The sequence below is a fragment of the Diutina rugosa genome, assembly GCF_008704595.1.
Source record: "Diutina rugosa strain CBS 613 chromosome Unknown scaffold3_size541584, whole genome shotgun sequence".
NCBI classification, from domain to species: Eukaryota; Fungi; Ascomycota; class Pichiomycetes; order Serinales; family Debaryomycetaceae; genus Diutina; species Diutina rugosa.
Genome location: NW_022995077.1, coordinates 114,728 through 133,832, shown reverse-complemented (window position 1 = coordinate 133,832; position 19,105 = coordinate 114,728). Strand labels below are relative to the sequence as shown.

Sequence of the window (19,105 nt, the reverse complement as noted above, 5' to 3'; positions counted from 1 at the left end):
AGGGGTAGACCTCGGCAGCGATGTGGTTGGGAATCTGGAACGGGTATGCGATGTCGCCCAACAGCGTTGGCGCCGTCGTCGCCGTCGCCACGTGGGACGGGTGGGCAGGTGTGTGGTGGGAGAAGTGGGTCGGGTGGTGGATCACGGGCATCGCAGGGTAGCCGCCGGGCGCCAGCAGCACGTTGTTGGTGAGGGGCAGCCGCAGGTTGAGCGAGTCCTCGAGGCGGTGCTTTTTCCCCAGGCGCCCGCCGTCGGCGACGTTGTCGAAGTCGTAGTACGAGGTGGTGTCCTGGTCGATATCACCGTAGACACCCCCACCGAACCCACGCGCCCCTGGCGCTTTAGGTGGTGGCGGGTGTTGCAGCAGGTTGGCGTAGTTATTGGTAGTGGTAGCCAATTGTTGGGGCCGGCGCTCGGGGCGGAGGTCGTCGACGCTGCGCTGCAAGAGGAGCAATTGCTGGCTCATGTGCTCGACCATCCGCTCCACGGGCAGGCCGATCGTCTGGGAGTGGACCGCCATGCACAGCTGCAGCGCCTCGTGGGCCAAGATCTTGAGCGAGTCGACCTGTTGCACTAGTACATCGAGTTTGGTGGAAAGGGTGGTGATGAGCTCGCTCTGGTCGTGGCACTGGGCCGAGATCCGTGACACGACCACATAGAGCTGGTCGATGGTGGTCATCGCCTGGTGGGACGGGTGGGAGAGCAGGTTCAACAGCAGGGCCAGCAGGGCCAGGGCGCGTGGCCCCAGCGGCGGCGACATTGTCGCCGGGGCCACGGCGTTGGCCGGAGGGTTATTTCCAGCACCGGGGCTGGCGACCCCGGGGTCGGGGCCATTGGCAGCGCGCAGACTACCATCGGTGGCCTTTTGCTGGTAGTAGTATTTCATCGGGGAGCCGGCGGGATCGAGACGTGGGGGAGGGGCCGGGGCGGACACCCCATTCGACGCTTCCTGGAATCGTGGCGCCGACGACGGGGCGAGCGAATCCAGGGCACCGGGGGAAAACTGGAGAATCGGGGACGGAACTGGGGGGCCTGGGGGACGAGGAGGATAAAAGCTGATTTTCCACCAACAGATCACGGCGCGGCAATGACGACGTGGGGGTACCCAAAAGGCCTAAGGGAAGAGAAATTGACTGATGAAAAATCCACAGAACTGGGGAGCACTCCAGATGTGGCGAGTGCATCGACGGGACTACCTGTTTATAATGTGGGGCGCGGCCACTGAAGGTGACCGACAGCGTTGCTTTTTTTTTCGGGTGACTGTCGTGTCGCGGGTGTGGTTCGTCTTCGAGATAACATGAATGCAGTCTTTATCAACCGACACTTTACATGCGCATGGTACGTCGACATGTAACTTTATTTTTTAAAGCAGTAATGCCGAGAAGAGCGTGGGGGATCAGGCCCCGGGGGAACCACCTGAGACAAAAATGACAGTGTTGCGGGGCGAGTGCAGCAGGCTTAGACGGTCTAGCACTTTCCTGGCCTCGAGAAGAGTCGGCATATCCCGCACGTCTCGCTACAGCGACATTCACATGGTGTTTCTGTGATGTGGTCGTGGGACACCAGCGTTTGTCAGCAGCGACCCAAAATTTTCGTGATGGGTGGCCGTTGCTAAAATTTTGGAGAAGTTTGGCTTCCCCCAACGGATCCACTCCCGATTGCCTTCTCTAGTGGGTGCGGATCATGTGCCATGACTAATGTTGCCTCAAACGCGAGAGACTCCGGTAAGGACGATGACGACGCCCCACCAGCAGTGTCACCTTGCGCCAGGATCAACCACTAGCCACCAAAGATCCGGTGGCTCATTACAAGGTGTGGGTGATGGCATGACCCTTGAAACGGCATTACACACTCCCATACCGCGGCGACGCCAGGGATACGACCGCCATCTCACCAGCTTTTCTGCGGGACTTGGGTTGCATGTCAAACTAAACTATTGATGTTTCCAAAAACGGCATTTGGCTTTGGCTGGTGACGTGTGTGTGACGGGGACACTGTACCACACGCCCGTGGCGACAATCCTCTTCATGCACATAAGCCCCGATTTTACGGCAGGCACTCTGAGAGTAAGATAGACTACCACTGCCAGAACAGCAAAGTTGGAGATGACAACCACACTAAAGCGAGACGAATTACACTCCTATTGGTGGTATGCGCCGAGCAATTAGGGATGCCATGGCTATGACTTCATCGCCTCAGTGGTCATAACCGGAAAGGTGAAATCTTGCTGCACCGTGGTCAAAGCCCAGCCGACGTCCAGCGACGCCACTATACAGCCAATAAATGCAACTCGGGTGAAAATTAAGCTATTCAGCCGACCGGGGTCACGAAAATACCTTGGACCAATTCTGGGGCATGGGTCACCAAGCATTTTTGTACTTACTGCACGTCAGCCGTTACCTCTCAATAATCATCCCTGGCTAATCGATCGCCGTTTGAATGGGGACATGTCATTAGACGATCTCTACTGCTGTGAATTGGGAAGTTCGTGAGTCTGCGGGATTTTTCTCTTTTTATTGCAGTAAGGTTTTTTCAAACCGAAAATCTGAATTTCATGATTACCTATGGTGGACAGAAATGACCAAAGCTTATGAGGGCTTTGCTTGAATTTGGTGGTATCTGATTCTTCTGTGGTCTCTCTGTGTCTCCCACTTTTGGAGTCGTTGCATTCATGACCCAGACGTGTCTCGTTCTTGCAGTACGAATGTTAAAAAATTGACATTTGGGCCTTTTAATGGACAATGTTATGCTAAAATAGAGTTCCTACCAATACAGACTCCCTGAACAATAGATGGTCAACCTTTTATAATTTTTGTCTTGTCTTTGGAGCAAGATTTTTTAATAAGTCTGTTAATGCTGCCTTAGTCATCGCAAAGCTGTATCCCTCACAAGTCATTCATGGCTCGATGAAACGTTAATCGGCTCTCCGTCTGATAATATCGATAATTTGTTCTAAGAGGCATTTTTGTTGGGGACCTTTTTGTCGAGGCTACTCGGAAGGAATTGGACTTGCCAATAAGATTTTGAATGACCTCTGTTGAAATTAGAGTTCAACTCAAATCTTAACGACGGAAATTCGAAAGGTAATTCCAAGGGAAGTTCCAACAACTCGATAATGCTCTGAACTGTGGAATTGCTCGACTTGATGAACTTTAACTGGACTACAAGATGTACATGCACAATTTCAAGGGAAAAGATGTATCTGATAGATCTATTACCGATAAACCATCGTTTAATTCCGATCAAATCTTACCTTTACGTCTTTACACGAACCTAGGGGAGGGGGACTTCACTCGCAGCCAGGGAAAGAGTGGGATCATTCTCTGACACTTACCCCACCGACAGTGCCCCAAAATCAGTCAGACAGCCATTGATATGAGAAGAAGAGGCTTTACAATTTAACTTCAATAAAACTCAGACAATTGTCAGCGGAGCAATAGCAGTAGAGTATTAGGTGGAATATTAATCTGTTTTCACTTGTTTAATGACTATGGGAGAAAATGGGTTACGAAAGAGAGAAATCAATGCACGCGACGCCGGTGTACTTGGAGGTGAAGATGAACCCCCACACGGCCATGATGGGGATACCGGCGTAGATGATGAGCCGGCCGACGATCTCGACGTCGTAGCGCGGCTTGAACACGCCAGCCTTACACGGCGCCCCCACCTGATCGTGCGGGTGCAGCGTCACGTCATGCAAGAATTCCATCTCTTCGCCGCCGATATTCAGCGCCAGCTGGCGGCGAATGTGGGTGTTTTTCGCCCGCGAGTGGGCCACCAGCTTGTAGTTGGCCCGAGGGATCCACACCTGCAACCACTTGTAGATGGGGACGAGGATGGCGAACACCACGGGCTTGGCGACGGCCTTCCACAAGGCGACACCACCAACACCAACAACTACACGCATAAACGACCAGAGCAAGCCTAACTGCTCGTAGCTGTAGAACATGAGGTAGGGGTCCTGAAACCGGTTGAGGCGGGCAAGGTAGTCGGTACGCACGGTGAGATTATGGGTGATGTCCATACCGATAACCACACCGACAAAGGCCACAGCATCGTCGAAACAGGGGCAGTCGTCGGCGGGCTCCGGGTACACGTGGATGAGGGCACAGCAGATGGCAGTGACCAATACCACTGAAAGTAGGCCCAGCGGGAGGTAGTAAAAGAGGAAATAGTCCCAGGTTTCACCGAAGTAGTGGCGGAAGGCAAACACAAGCCACCCAACAAACACACCCAGAAGGATATCGAAAAACCCGTGCATGCCACAGTAGACACGTCCCACGATAAGCGAGGCGTAGTAGACAAACAAACCCGCCATCGCCGAGTACCACGCCAAGTTCAGCCAGTCCTGGCCGTACTTAATTACGCGGTAGAGGAAGATCAACGTCATCAGGGTGGCGTTGGCCAGGTGCGAACTGGGGAAGCCGTATTCTTCGGTGGTATAACTCAGCATGGTGATTCGGTGCAACGGCGGCGATCTGGGACGAGGCAAACAGAGCCAGTCCTTTAAGAACCCCGTACAGTAGATGCCGAACCCCACCGAATAGATCATGTCTCGGAGCACCAACAGCGACCCGAACCACACGGGGATGGGGAACAACAACACGTAGAAGGTGTGCAGGGCCAAGTTCGCCGTCCAGGCGAAGTAGAAGTCGAGCCAGGGGTGGCGCATCCGGTTCTGGATGGCGGCGATGAAGTCGGCCTCCCACTCGACGATGGGGAGTGCCACCTTGCGCAACCGGTAGCGTAGCGGCGAGAGCTTGCTCTTGTAGTGGGCCCGAGGCAAGTTGCCGGCGTCCTTGCCACCGGCGCTGACAAAGCGCCCGCCGATCTCCATGATGGGGACGCTGGGGGTCTTTTCCCGCAGCGTCAGCGAGCTCAACTCGCTGGCGGAGGGAGACAGCTGGCGCAGGGTGAGCCCCAGTCGGTCGGAGGGCTCTGAATCGCCCGGGGACGCCAGCAGAGCCGCGGAAGCCATATCGTCTCTGGTGTTCATCCAAGCCGGAGACAGACCGCGGAAACGCCTTTTTGTGCTGTGGTGCGGGCTCGGTTCTGCCGAGGCGTTGGGCGCCCTGAAACGCGTCTCCCAGCAGGCGCGAGCGGTAGATAGCGTTTTTTGAAAGGCCCACACGGTTTTTCTTGGCATCACGGGGTGGAGGGGGGGGCGCAGTGAACCCCCTAGACCAGGACTAGAGATTAGGTGGCAATAGGGGTGGAGACTGATTTGGCAACTAGTGTAACCGTTTACATTTATTTTGACATTAGCCCCAGCCTCTCTGTGTGGAGTGGGCTCTGCAGTGTGTAATTATGGGGCAAGGTGCGCGGCGCTATCAGCACAGCCCCGATGGTCCAAGTCCAAGGTACAGGACACAAACCTTTTAGCGGGCAGCGATGGGCGCCGCTGCCGCGGGGTTTCCCAAGACCAAAAGCTTTTGTGGCCCCGCCACTAACCCTATCTACAATGAGTATAATTCAAACCCGAGCTGGCGGGGGTTGTGCTGACTAATCCCCACCCTGATTTGTGAACTTTCTAGGCCGTCTATTCCCCATACACCGACGAAATTTTTGATCTGGCACCATCGCGTCCGGCGCCCCCCTCAGACGCGGCGCCGATGCCGATGGCGCTTCCTTACCACCTGCCCCAGCGCCAACGAGGCTCAGCACGGCTGCGGGGGTGTAACAGTAGATTCCGTTCCGACATCAAAACACAATAACACACGACAACTGACTGCGGCTCATCCCGCTTGCCGGCTAGCCGGATCCCGTCACTCTCGGCTCGGCCCGAGCGACACCGCGTCTCGCCCCGCCCGCCTACACGTCGCTACGCCAGCCCCCTTCAAAGGCAGACTGTTGTCGATTTTTGTCTGTCATTTGGTTAGCGTGTACGTGGCCTAAAATATCTGTGGGACACACGCCACGACGTTTTGGGAGAGTGCTTATCGCCGCACGCGAACCGGCAGCGACCCAGGGTCTCGTCGTCGCCATTAGTGGAGGCGGCGTGATCGATCAGATGCTGTCTGCTTGTGTTTGGTAAATACCAAATGGCTTAGCCTCGGTGTACCCTGGCGATTAGTGAATAAGGTCGAGTGTGCTGTGCGTGGTGTTAGTTTAATTGAGTACTCTGGCATGATGCACTCATCGTACGTCACCTGTAGCATCTCTTTTTTTTTTCCTCGAAGCAGGCTGGTCCACTGCTGATACTACTCTACTAACGGGTGTTATTCTCCAACGAGTAAGTAAAACAAAAAATAAACCTAGACAACGGGGCAGTGACTGGAGGTAACAAGTGACCCAAAATAGAATTGAATCAACCTCAAGGCTGTGTCCTATTTCACTCGCAGCACTCTCAATCTCCTCGAGTGTTAATCGCATCTATTTCTAACATATCTACAAGCACTCAAAATTGGAGGACTCACGTAAACTCTCAAGTGATTAGATCGTACACAGTGTCTAGCTTTTGTAGTATTAGGATGTCTATGTATGCACACTACTTACCGTCCAACACCACGTCCTGTTTATCGATGAGGAGCTCGGCCCGGCGAGTCCACTTGCGGCTGCGGGTATAGGTGCCGAAGCCATCGACATAGGTATCGTTCTCCCAGTTGGAGTCGTGGTACACCCAGCCGTCTTTGTCTTTGCCCTTGTTATAGTCCTCGTCGAGCGTCCACTCGGGGGCGACCCAGTTCCAGTGGTACAGGTACAAGTCGTTCTCAAACACGGGGAACGGGAAGTTATCGTTGGTATCTTCGTCCACGGGAGGCGCCGGCTTGAAACTGACATCGTAGCAGTAGTTGGGACGGTCGCCGGGCATCATGAAGTGCGACCACCCAAGGCCAAACCACCGCCGCTCGTTCTCTAAGATGGCAAACTCGACGATCTGTTTAAGCTGGACGGGAGAGCTGATAATCTTGCGGATGATCTTAAAGTCTGAAAGCACGGGGATGTGCGAAGGGTCGACATCTTCCATGTCACTACCAACAGGGGTAGAAATGGTAGTGGCATTGCGACTTCGGGACAACTCCCGTTGCTGGTGCTTTTTGTCAATGGTAACACTGATCCCGGTAACGTAAAAGGCAATCACTCTCACGTACACCAGACGCCAAATAAGGCGTCGAATCGAGTACAGCCACGGCAGGTGGTACGTTAACGCAAACGTACCCAAAAGCCACACGTAGCGTTTCACCGATATAACAGTGTTAAGCAAAAGCCAGTGGACCGGCAGAATGGCCAATGCCCCTAATAATAGGCGCGTTAGTTGGCGAGGGCCCATGGGGAAATGGCGGATAGGGCGCAACAACACCTCGACCCGCCCCGTGATATTGCTAAGCGTATTGATCACTTCATCTATAGTAGGTTTCTCGTTGAACCTCAGGTCAGCAATCACGGAGTTAGCCCGCCACACCACACTGGAGAAAGTGAGAGCAAAGAGGAACGGCAACAACACGTTGGTCACCACCAGCCAGTAGCGGACAACCAAACCGTAAACAAGCACCACCAACAAATTGTCGAAGGGGTCCTCGTTGCTCCAGGTGCACAATTCCAAGAAGTTGTCGATCAAGATGATATAGGGGAAAATCATCGAGAGCGCCAGGGCCAAGATTGGGTTCTCCGTGAGCAAGTTGGCATTCGACAGCTCGGTGAGAATCTCTGCTGTGGTGGGGACGAACGGCGCCTCCACGATATCGTACATGAAGGGCCAATTGGTAGAGTAGGGACGATGGGTACCGGCTAAATTGCCTTCATGTGCTCCACGAGTGGGGAAGCACGTGAAGTCGTGTGCGTACCTTAAATGGTGTTATCACCCCCGAATACTTGGGGGATAACAAAATCAGGCAATACAAGAAGACTAGTGTAACGACCATGACGGTATTTATCTTTGAGTTATATTATCGATCCAGTGTGACGTGTCGTATAGGGGGGTCTGCAGCCGTTTGCGGCACGAGGGTTTCGCTTGCCGAGAACGGTTTTGCACGTGTAAAATGACAAGTCGAGGGGCGAATGTGGGGAACCCGCCATCACCCGAGGTCTCCGAAAACGCGGGACAAAAGTTCGAAGACAATTGTAGAGGTAATTTGCTGGACAGCTTTGCCTACAGTTTTTCACACTAAACGTAACAATCATTTCCTATACAGCTAAAGCAGCTAGCTACTTTGCTTACAAGTTGGCCTTGTCGCCAAGCAACTTGATGGCGGCGTTGTTGATGGCGACGATGTTTCTTTCCACGACCAAGGTCTGGAAAATGACGGTGTCGCCCTTCTTCCACGCCTTCACCTTCAAAGTTTCACCGGGGTAGACGACACCGGTGAATCTGGCCTTGATTTCGTTGAAGCCGCCGAACTTGTCCAACAACAACTTAGCCGACACACCGTAGGTGCACATGCCGTGCAAGATGGGCTTGTCGAACTTGGCGCCCTTGGCGAAGTCGGGGTCGATGTGCAAGGGGTTGCGGTCACCGTTCAAACGGTACAACGCCGCTTGCGACTCGTCCAACTTGTAGGTGGCTTCGTAGTCGGGGGCCGACGAGGGAGCTTCGAATTGTTGAGCAGCGAACGATCTGCGGTCAGCGAACAGCTTCTGTTCACCCTTGCAGTTTCTGATGAAGAAAGTGGACTCGTTGGAGAACACCACTTCGCCGTTTTCGTCCTTTTGCTCGGAGCCTTGCACCACGACGACGTTGCTGCCCTTAGGGGTAATGGCAATGGGCTTGAAGGTCGACTTGATGGTGGCTTCGGTGGGAATGGGCCACTTGTGGACGCGGATGTACTGTTCACCGTGCAACAAGAACATGGGGTTGAAGCCTTCCAAGTGGTCGGCGAACGAGTATTGCGACGAGCCACCGCAGTTGAAGGTAGGCATCATCCCGAACGAAGGCACCACTTGGAAGTCGGGGTCGTTTTCGTAGACGTACTTGAGCTCGTTGACCTTGGCGCCGACCGAGATGTTGTACAAGATACAGTCGCGGTCGGTGTAGTGCCAGGGTTCGGAGTCGTCTTCGTCTTCGGCTTCGTCCTCGGCGTTGGCAACAGCGTCCAAGATCGCCATCAGCGACTCGGTGGTGGAGCCAGGGTTGATGGTGTCCTCGTCGAAGTTGGTGATGTCGTCGATGTGGTCGGCGATGAACTCGGGGCCAATGTGTTCGGCCTTGGACACGGCACCCTTGGCCCGTTGCCATCTGGTGTAACCGATCCAGCCACCACCGGCTTCGAACAAAGCACCGGTCAACTCGACTTCGTCCAGCGACAAGTAGACAAGCAAAGGAGCCACCAATTGAGGCGGGTACAAGTTCTTGTCTTCTTCACGGAAGATGGTCAACGTCATGGCGGTTTCGGCGTGGGGGGCGACGATGTTCACCTTGATGTTGTTCTTTTGCCCTTCGATGGCAAGAGTCTTCGACAACCCCAAGATGGCGGCCTTGGCCGAGGCGTAGTTAGTCTGGCCGAAGTTACCGTAGATACCCGAGGTCGAGGTGATGTTGATGATCCGACCAAAGTTCTGGGCAGCCATGTGGGGCCACGCCAACTTACAGAGGGCGAAGGTACCGATCAAGTGCACCTGTTGCACCGAGTACCACTCGGCGTCGGTCATCTTGGCGAACGACTTGTCTCTCAAGATCCCGGCGTTGTTGATCAACACGTCGATGCGGCCGTACTTGCCAATGACGTTGTCGATGATCGCCTGGGCGTCCTTGGCCACGTCGTGTTGGTCGGCGTGGGCTTCACCGCCAGCAGCGATGATTTCCTTGACGGTCTCGGAAGCGTCCTTGAAGTCGTTGACGACGACCTTGGCACCGTACTTGGCAATGTACTTGGCGTACTCCTTACCCAAACCGGCACCGGCCCCGGTGATAAGCACCACCTTGTCCTTCAACGAGATGGGGTCAACCTTCGAGTTGTCGAAGGGAGCTTGCTTGTGGGCGTTTTCCACCAAGGTGGTGTAGTCGTTGAGCATCTTGGGGTGTTGAGTTTTCAAGAACTCGGGGCGCTCGTCGTCGGAGTCAAAGTCGGTGATGTCTTCGATTCTCGAGGCGACGGCTTCGGCGGTGAAGGTCTCGTCGGGCAAGAACAACGCACCACCGGAACGTTCCCATCTGATCTGAGCGTAGAAACCAGCGGCGACTTCGAAAGTCTCACCGCCAAGCTCGTTTTCCTCCAGCGACAAGTACAACACCAAGGGGGCGACTTTTTCGGGCGAGAGCTGTTCCAAGATCTCGGGAGGCATGATCAGTTCAGTCATTCTCAGCTTGGCCAAGGGGGCAATGGTGTTGGCAAGAATGTTGTACTTGGCACCTTCCTTGGACAAGGTTTCGGCGAAACCCAACAAACCGAGCTTGGCAGCGGAGTAGTTGGCTTGGCCGAAGTTACCGTAGAGACCAGCGGGCGAGGCGGTGTTGACGATACGGCCAAACTTCTGTTGTCTCATGTAGGGCCAGGCGGCTTGGGTGACCTTGTAGGCCCCGTTCAAGTGGACGTCAAGCACGAGCTTGAAGTTTTCCGGGGTCATCTTCTTGAACGACGCATCCCGCAAGATCCCGGCGTTGTTGACGACGATGTGGACGGTGCCGTAGGCCTTGACGGCGGTCTCAACAATCTTGTCCCCGTCGAGAACGTTGTTGTAGTCGGCGACGGCCTGGCCACCGGCGGCTTTAATTTCGTTCACAACAACATCGGCGGCACGGGAGTCGCCGCCTTGGCCCGAAAGCGAGCCGCCGAGGTCGTTGACGACGACTTTCGCCCCCCGCTTGGCGAACTCGAGGGCGTACTGCTTGCCGAGGCCACCACCGGCACCGGTGATGATGACCACTTTGTCATTGAAGGTAATTGCCATTTTGGTCAATGGGTGTTCCTGGTCAATTGGAAGAGATAAACGTGGGGGGGTGGGTGACGTTTTTATAGCCCGTCCCTCTCCTTGGCTTGCCCTTGTGCGGGGGGCGCGCGGAGTGCACACAGTGATCCGGGGAACTAACCTCGGTCAAGCCTGTGATAGGAGTAGTCCCCGACAACAACGACGCCAATGCCGACACCAGCACCCGAAAAAGGCGACTGTATTACGTTTACCATGTCTGGTAGACTATCCAATTATTGTTTAATGTCGTAGTATGGCTAATTGAATGGCCTAACTGGTAGTTGCGAGGGACTGATCATCACTAATGGTCACCGCGACAAACCACATGCTCCCATAAATTTCGGCTTGTCCAAAGGGATGGGACGTGCCACGAACTACGAGCCGATGAAACTCCACATGATCTACATACGTACGACTACTACCATTGATACCAAAAAGTCACTATTACTTAGTGGTGGGTGTAGGACGGTGGTTCCGAAATCACTACCCACCACGACTAATAGCTCGGGCCGTAGGCTTCCCACCCGCTAAGCCGACGGCAAACCCACACCCCCCACATTTCGGACCGCGGCTCCGACAAAGACCCAGCTAGCGGCCTTTTTTTTCGCACTGTCGTTCAATTTTCAAAAGGTAAAAGGGTAACCGTAAGTCGTGCGCCTACCGAAAGCATGTCGCTCCCCCGGCTACTGGAGGAGCTCTTGCCATCCTCGGAGAAATCACATGTGTGGGGATAATAAGTGGTGGCAGCACTGTTGACACAAAAGTGTGGGGGGCGGTGGATAGCGGCGCGGTATATAGCGCCGGTGACGTGCCGTAGCACAATCAGTGAGTGACCCCAACACCCACACGTCGTGACGGTACCTAGTTCCGTGGTCTTTCAATTGTTATTCTGCCATCGATGGTTGAATTGCCGGATACACCCGTGCCGCGAAAGTCCTAAGGGGTGACTGATTATGGCTACCAGTGATAACGGTTAACCTTTACGAAAGTCATTCTTATTCCTTGATATTGAAATTGTCGCCTAACGCCACAGTTGATGAGCGTGGGGTCACCGTGACTCTAATCTTGCGTGGATCATTTGTCCCATCATCGCGATCAATAATGGCTCACTGTTAGCCGCCGGCAACCGCGAAATTTCCCCAGGAAATAACCCCGACGCAAGTCGGCCATCGGTTTTATTCGAAAAGGGGGGGAATACCCCACTTCTCTCACACCCCCGTTTCCCCACCACCCCACACATGTACACTACCACCGTGACGTCATTAACGCCCCTATCCGTGACTACAAATTCGTTTTAAAGTCCGCAATATTTCCTGTGGACCCTACCTTCGAACCCTCACTCTTTCGGGGGACGCTCGTCGCCATCGAAGATTCTAGCTCGTTTTCGCGTCACGTGACCCCTGACCATGCGAGACCGCCCCTGTTTTACTCTCAACCCTTTCAAACCTAGACCTAAACTTTTGACCCCGCGGTAATCCAGTTCCGTCCCGTCATTTGCCATCGTCCCACCGGTCAATGACACGCAGACAATCGCTCGTGGGGGCGCTGGAAGAGGCTAGCGTCGAGGCGGCAAAGCCCGCCACCGCTGCTAAAACCGCCGATACCTCCGTGTCCACTGCTTCGGCCCCACGATCATCGCCGCAAATTGAGTACCAGGAACCGCCATGGTGGCGGCTCTGGATCTACGACTTGATCATGGGCGCGTTCCAGATCGTGTTTGACTGTTTCTTTAGAGAGATCAGGCCCCGGGGAGCGTTTAGGCTCCCGAGACTGGGGCCGGTGATCTTCGTCGCTGCCCCTCACGCCAACCAATTCGTTGATCCGATGATCTTGATGCAACAAGTGCTGAAGGAAGCCGGGCGCCGCATCCTGTTTCTCGTCGCCGCTAAGCTGTATTCCCGCAAATTCATTGGTCTTGTCTCGCGGAGTCAGTTGTCGATCCCCGTGGTCAGAGCCCAGGACAATTTGCGCCCAGCTACGGGTAAGATCTTTGTGGATTTTGATGACGATCCGTTGACCATTCGCGGTAAAGGGACTAAGTTTACCCAGGAGTGTATGGTAAAGGGGCTTGTGGCCCTTCCTCAGTCTTTAGGGGCGTGTGAAGTGGCGGAGATCGTCTCCGACACCGAATTGAAGATCCGTAAGGAGTTTAAACGCCTGACGAAAGTGGAAACATTGTTGCGTCAAGGCTCGCTGTTTAAAGCCGCTGATAAAGTCGACCAAAAGCAAGTGTACCACACTGTTTTCGAACACTTAAACCACGGCCACTGCATTGGTATCTTCCCTGAAGGTGGCTCTCATGATCGCACCTCGCTTTTACCGCTTAAGGCAGGGGTGGCGATCATGGCCCTCGGCGCTATGGACCACGACCCCAAGTGTAAAGTGCGTATTGTCCCATGTGGCATGAACTACTTCCACGCCCACAAGTTCCGGCTGCGGGCGGTGATTGAGTTTGGCCACCCGATCGAGATTGACGAAGAACTTGTGCGCAAATACTCCAACCCTCTGACTAATAAGGAAGCAGTGAAGGAGCTTTTGGACGTAATTGAAGCTGGTCTCAAGGCGGTTACCGTTACTTGTGAAGACTACGACACCCTCATGCTTATCCAGGCGGCCCGTCGGTTGTACGCTGGCAACTTGGCCCAATCGTTACCCCTCCCGTTAGTGGTGGAAATGAACCGGAGACTTGTGCTTGGCTATGAAACGTTTAAGGATGACCCTCAAGTTCAGCTGATCAAGGAGAAGGTTAAGGTGTATAATCAAAAGCTCAAGCAATTGCTGTTGGCCGATCACTACGTTGAAGCCTGCGACGAGCTGCACAAGCTTCGTCTTGTGTCTGAGTTGATTGTCAGACTCATCAAGATCGCCTTCTTCTTCGTGTTGGCGTTGCCGGGGGCGGTATTGTTCTCTCCAGTGTTCCTCTTGGCGAAGAAGATCTCCAAGCAAAAAGCCGTCGAGGCTCTTAAATCGCTGACGGTTAAAGTCCGGGCCAACGACGTGGTGGCGACGTGGAAGATTTTGATCCTGATGGGTTTTGCCCCCATCGTCTACTCGTTTTGGGCTACTTTGGGTACCTGGTACTGTAAGCGTGCCGGCATCTGGCTGAATCACACCTTGTTCTGGGTGTGGGTGGTATTGTACTTATGTGGTGTCATCGTCACTTACTCGGCGTTGGTCACTGGCGAACAGGGTATGGATCTCTTTAAGCTGATTCGGCCACTTGTGCTTTCGCTCACCGACGGGCTGTCGGTTCAAGAGATTAAGCAATTGCGTCAAGAACTTGCTGAAGAGATCACCGAGCTGGTTAACACACTTGGGCCTCAACTTTTCCCCAATGACTTTAACCTCGTGGAGATGGGATCTAAGCTTGGAATGGACGTTAAGAAACCAGTTTACGCCGCGGACTCTGATGAAGAAGAAGAGCGTAAAACTACTGAGCTTAAACAGCGTCGTCAATTCAAACGTCAACACCGGCGCACGGGGCTGGGGGCTCTCTCTCGCTCGGCGTCAGACTCCGACGGTATCTCGTTGTTGAACTCTGACAACTCGCTCACCAACATCCCCATGTTCAGCGACTACCCGTTACACAAGAACGCTAAGAACCTGCAGTTGCAACTCCAAGCGCAACTGAACTGGAACTCGATGATCCTGATGGCCGATCATCACAACCAGCACGACAAGTCGCGCCCGCTTCTTCTGCGAGACAATCTGGGGGTCGAAATCAACTTTGCCCCTACACAATCATTGAGCGGTCGCATTGTTCAGAAGATGAAGGAGGACCGTGACAAGGCCGCCAACAACAATTAAACTCGTATAAATAGTCATAAGCATTCGTATTAATCATAATCACTCTATTAGAAAATTAGGTCTGAGTTCAAAACTCATATGCAATTAGTGACTGACAAAGAGCCAGATGGGGATCCCGTCGATCTCGGTGCGTTTGACAGTACACTGCCCCACCACGCCGGGTTGCCAGTTCTGCTTGATCTGGTCGTCGATCTCTCGGCCGTGTGATGCTAACTCCTCGGGAGTGTCCAAGCCATAGAATTTGACCGCCATTTCGCGAACCAACGTAGCCTTCAATATCCGATCTTTGGGGATGATGCGTCCTTCGGTGGTGAAGCCAGGGTCAACTAACCAGAGCTGAATGTCGTGGATCTCAATATCGTCAGTGGAGGTGTAGCGAGGTCGTAACAGGAGCTCAACGTCGTTGACATACCCTAAGAGTTCACAGGGGAATGTGTACAGACGACCCATAACAAGGGGGTCAAGTTTGCTGATTGAATCGACCTTCACCGGGTTCGATTCGAACACAATCTGGGTATCGTTGGGTTTAAATGTTCCTGAATTGCGGTGGTTCTCTTGAGGAGAGTCGTCATCTGATGAAAGGTTCATATCTTCATCAAAGTCAATGTCGTCTGCAACAGGGCCGCCTCGAACCACCTCCTCGTATTCGGCTAGCATCGTGGCATTCTGGAGAGTGGCTAAATTAAAGGGAGTGGCCACTACCAGCTCCGACTGCAGTATTGTTTTGGCGGCATGAATGCGGCTGAAGGCAGCATGGTTAGGGTCAACGTTTTGATCATTGTTGTCTTCATCATCCAGGTCGGAGTCTTCTTCAAATGATGATGAAAGGTTCATATTAGAATAGTCACTCGTTTGGTTACCATTGCTGGTGGGGTTATGATTGTTTTGATGCAGTGCCAGTTCTCGCTGGGCTTGATGCAGTGCTATTATGGCCTCTAGCTCTTTTTGACGTTGTCTTATTTGTTCCACTGAGGGTCGGAGAGCCAGTGGTATCTGCAATGCTCGTGGCTCTTGCCAGAGTCCGGGGGGAAGTTTCTCACGTAGACGGGCCATAAACGCTTCGATTTCGGTAGGATGTTCCTTAAGCTCTCTCTCATAATTGACAAGTAACGCCTTCTGAGCAACGACTTTGGATCGTCCGTCTTTGCTGTCACGTTCGAGACGAGCGGTTGTTTTGATAACGCAGAAATTTTTGTCGAAATTGTTGCTCATTCGTAAGTGGCGGGGGTTGCCTCTATTCCATTTGTCGATGCCGTTTGGACCCAATCTAAGACACTCTTGGAGATATTCTGCTTCTCGTACCAGGTGGCTTCGTGTGGGATCTAAAGCCCCCATTAAATTTCGAGAGCGTTCGACAAGATACTTGACAGCATTGCGGAACCACCACACCTTCATTTCCACAACTTGGTGGCGAGAAACGGAACCGTGGGACTCTTGGTTTAACAACCAGTCTTCATCGTTTCTGAGGAGATGCTGGTTGACGATGCCGTCGTCACAATCGGTGAAATCAGTGCACGTAAGAAAGAATCGCTGGTAGTTTGATTTGCCTTCACTCACCAGCAACAGAAGCACGAACGCATACACATCAAACTCGTCGCCCTTGTCCTGTCCGTCCTCTAGTGGTTGTAGTTCGCTGAACGTTCGGAATCTCGCCATAACACCATGCGCGTGGTGGTGTGGGCGATACCGCTGTAAGATGCCCCAAGACAGTGTACGGCTGCGAAGATAAACACAAGCTGGAAAAAACTTAATTTGATGTGATTTTTATCAAAATAAAACATGAAACAAAAGCTTTCTATTTGCAATGATTTCTGGAGATACAGTCGTGGTTGTACACAGGTCGAGCCTTCATGCAAATGAGTAGAGCGTAGATCAATTCCAAAAAGCCTTCAGCTGATTAAGCCAAAACATTCAAGATTGTGTTGGGTATCCCATGGTTACAATGGCATGTTACCAAGTTAAGAAATAGTTTGCGTAAAACCTGATCATAGTATGTTGTCTATCGACTGTCTATCCACGTGTAGTACAAACATAATACGTAAGAATGGGGAGAAATTTGAGAAACATCATTAAGAGAACTTTAAACACTCCAAATTGTAGACGTAAGTATTCTGAAGCATATACATCAAATGCCTCCATAGTCATTGTTGTTACGGCCGACGCGCTCACAACAGCCCAACTAGTCAACAAGCCAGAAAACCCAAAACCTACAAATTAGAAGCCTCAGTCACTTGAAAGGGCTATAATTGAGTCAAATCACGAAATCTACCACCTCCATTGTCCTCTGCTACCCCTCAATCTTCCCACACTTCTCGTCGCTGGTGGTGCTCCCAGTCGCACTTTCGCACAACCAATAACCGGCCACCAATTTTTCATCCACCCACCCATGTACCGCTGTGCCCTTCGGAGAGCTGCCGTTCGCCCCACGGCCCGTGTCGTGGCCCGCCAGGCCCGGATGTATTCCCATTCGCCTGAGGACGACCTCGTCGACCCGCGGACGTTGCCCCGCCCCAAGTTCCAAAAGGAAATTGAGGTGCCCATCGTCAACCCCGCCGAAAAGTACAAGGACACCATCGAGGAATTGCACAAGTACGGCAAGTACATCATGGCGTGCTTGCCCAAGTACATCCAGCAGTTCTCGGTGTGGAAGGACGAGCTCACCATCTACATCGCCCCGTCGGCGGTGCTCCCCGTGATGCTGTTTTTGAAGCACCACACCTCGGCCCAGTTCAAGTCTGTCGTCGACGTCACTGCCGCCGACTACCCTTCGAGAACCAACCGGTTCGACGTTGTCTACAACATGTTGCTGGTGAGACACAACTCGAGAATCAGAGTCAAAACCTACGCCTCGGAGACGTCGTCGGTGCCCTCGGTGGTGCCGTTGTTCCAAGGGGCCAACTGGTTCGAAAGAGAGACTTACGACTTGTTCGGGGTTTTCTTTGAAAACCACCCCGACTTGAGAAGAATCATGACCGACTACGGGTTCGAAGGTCACCCCTTGAGAAAGGATTTCCCCACTACTGGTTACACCGAAGTCAGATACGACGAAGAAAAGAAGAGAGTCGTCTACGAACCCCTCGAGTTGACCCAGGCCTGGAGAAACTTCACCGTTGGGGCGTCGGTGTGGGAACAAGTTGGTGAAGGTAAGGACTTCACTCCTGAGTCGATGAAGTTGCCCACTCCCGAACCCGAACCCAAGGAAGACGAAGCCGCTAAGAAGTAAGCGCTTCCGCCTTACTCCATTATATAAACCATCGTTCAATAAAACTACGCATTAGGATCACATATTCTTTTTTTTTTTATCATCGTCATTACTTTAAAGCCGCGATCTCCTGCTGGATCGCCGCCAATTCCTGTTGCTTCTGCGACAAGTAGCCCTCTAACAGAGCCACCTGGCTCTCGATCAACTCGATGTCCGTCACTACCAGGCCGAGATCGTTTCGTGAGCCGCTGGCGCGGGCTTTGCGAAGCTCGTTTTGTTTGTACTTGAGCAATTGCTCGAACTCGTGCTTGACCACGCCGTAGTCGGAGCCGTCGTCACCAGACCCGCCCATCTTTTGTTGTTGAGCTTTTTCGAGTAAGTTTTCAAGATCCTGGAGTTGACGCTTTAACCGGGCTTCTTCCCAGTCAGTACCTTCAGTTACACTGAAATCGGTACCTTTCTCGGCGATAGACAGACTCTGGCCGATCTTGCTCAAGTAGTCGTGGCCAAACAGTTTCTTCCCCCCCAGTCGCTGAGCGGGCATCAGCAGCTGGGTTTGCTGGGCGTCGAGGTCGTAGTTGGGAGCCTCTTTGGAGAAGGTAGCTCGAAGCGACGCCGGCACCCCGCGAGGTACCCGCTTGCCGTTTTCTCGCTGGTTCAAAATGTGCAAAAACACGAGCACTTGGTCCTTATCGATGGTCTCAAACAGTTTAGGGTTGACTAAGTTCCACGCGCTGGAAATGTCCAGAGAGGGGACTTTCGACAACCCGTCGTACAACGGTTGCAACAGCTCAAACCGCACGCGGCCCAACTTGTCGCTGTTGCGGTTATATATCGCTTCGTAAGTGGAGCGATCAGTAGGAGAAATATACCAGTCGAAATCGTCCAGCAACCGGTCGTCGTCGTCGTCCAGAGTCCCCAGCACATTGTATATGTCGGTGACGTTGCCGCTTAACGCCTGCTTGGCCTGGATTAAGTGGATTTTCGACGCCGGGATCAACCAGTCGGGTAATTGCGTCGGTACCTGCTGGGCGTTGCCGTTGACGAGGTCGAATATGAGCCGCATGGTGATGCAGAACTCCTCGAAGTCAAGCTTGCCGTCGTCGTCGATGTCCAGGAGCTCCCAGATCTGGGCGAGCTGGGCGTCAGGGAGCCGCAGGTTTTTAAGCACCGGCTGGACGCGGTCGCCCGTCAACTTGTTGTCGACGGGGCCGAGCCCGGAGAAGATCTCCCAGTACTTTTTGATTTCCCACT

At 53.2% G+C, this 19,105-nt stretch overlaps 8 protein-coding genes across 8 annotated transcripts in view; 2 read left to right on the top strand and 6 right to left on the bottom strand. All coding sequences in view use genetic code 12, as the record gives it.

Moving 5' to 3' along the window:
* DIURU_000707 (uncharacterized protein) overlaps positions 1-679 on the bottom strand; it is a gene marked incomplete at both ends in the record, with an annotated part of 1,235 nt that extends 556 nt beyond the window's left edge. The window contains one exon of the mRNA XM_034158985.1: positions 328-679. Within this exon, the coding sequence (XP_034014374.1) occupies positions 328-679 (352 nt within the window). The remainder of the gene's footprint in view (positions 1-327) is intronic.
* A 2,826-nt stretch (positions 680-3,505) lies between these two features.
* DIURU_000706 (sphinganine kinase) lies at positions 3,506-4,996 on the bottom strand (the record flags this gene model as incomplete). Its single annotated transcript, XM_034158984.1, has 1 exon — positions 3,506-4,996. One exon carries the CDS (start codon positions 4,994-4,996, stop codon positions 3,506-3,508), a length of 1,491 nt encoding a protein of 496 aa, XP_034014373.1.
* Positions 4,997-6,487: 1,491 nt separating this feature from the next.
* Positions 6,488-7,690, bottom strand: DIURU_000705 (uncharacterized protein; the record flags this gene model as incomplete). Its single annotated transcript, XM_034158983.1, has 1 exon — positions 6,488-7,690. One exon carries the CDS (start codon positions 7,688-7,690, stop codon positions 6,488-6,490), a length of 1,203 nt encoding a protein of 400 aa, XP_034014372.1.
* Positions 7,691-8,154: 464 nt separating this feature from the next.
* On the bottom strand, positions 8,155-10,824 carry FOX2 (bifunctional hydroxyacyl-CoA dehydrogenase/enoyl-CoA hydratase; the record flags this gene model as incomplete). Its single annotated transcript, XM_034158982.1, has 1 exon — positions 8,155-10,824. One exon carries the CDS (start codon positions 10,822-10,824, stop codon positions 8,155-8,157), a length of 2,670 nt encoding a protein of 889 aa, XP_034014371.1.
* A 1,533-nt stretch (positions 10,825-12,357) lies between these two features.
* On the top strand, positions 12,358-14,649 carry SCT1 (bifunctional glycerol-3-phosphate/glycerone-phosphate O-acyltransferase; the record flags this gene model as incomplete). The annotated part of the gene is made up of 1 exon (XM_034158981.1): positions 12,358-14,649. The coding sequence occupies one exon, from the start codon at positions 12,358-12,360 to the stop codon at positions 14,647-14,649; it is 2,292 nt and encodes a 763-aa protein (XP_034014370.1).
* An 84-nt stretch (positions 14,650-14,733) lies between these two features.
* DIURU_000702 (uncharacterized protein) lies at positions 14,734-16,305 on the bottom strand (the record flags this gene model as incomplete). The annotated part of the gene is made up of 1 exon (XM_034158980.1): positions 14,734-16,305. The coding sequence occupies one exon, from the start codon at positions 16,303-16,305 to the stop codon at positions 14,734-14,736; it is 1,572 nt and encodes a 523-aa protein (XP_034014369.1).
* A 730-nt stretch (positions 16,306-17,035) lies between these two features.
* ALI1 (Ali1p) lies at positions 17,036-17,872 on the top strand (the record flags this gene model as incomplete). Its single annotated transcript, XM_034158979.1, has 1 exon — positions 17,036-17,872. One exon carries the CDS (start codon positions 17,036-17,038, stop codon positions 17,870-17,872), a length of 837 nt encoding a protein of 278 aa, XP_034014368.1.
* An 88-nt stretch (positions 17,873-17,960) lies between these two features.
* On the bottom strand, positions 17,961-18,917 carry END3 (End3p; the record flags this gene model as incomplete). The annotated part of the gene is made up of 1 exon (XM_034158978.1): positions 17,961-18,917. One exon carries the CDS (start codon positions 18,915-18,917, stop codon positions 17,961-17,963), a length of 957 nt encoding a protein of 318 aa, XP_034014367.1.
* Between the last annotated feature and the right edge of the window lie 188 nt (positions 18,918-19,105).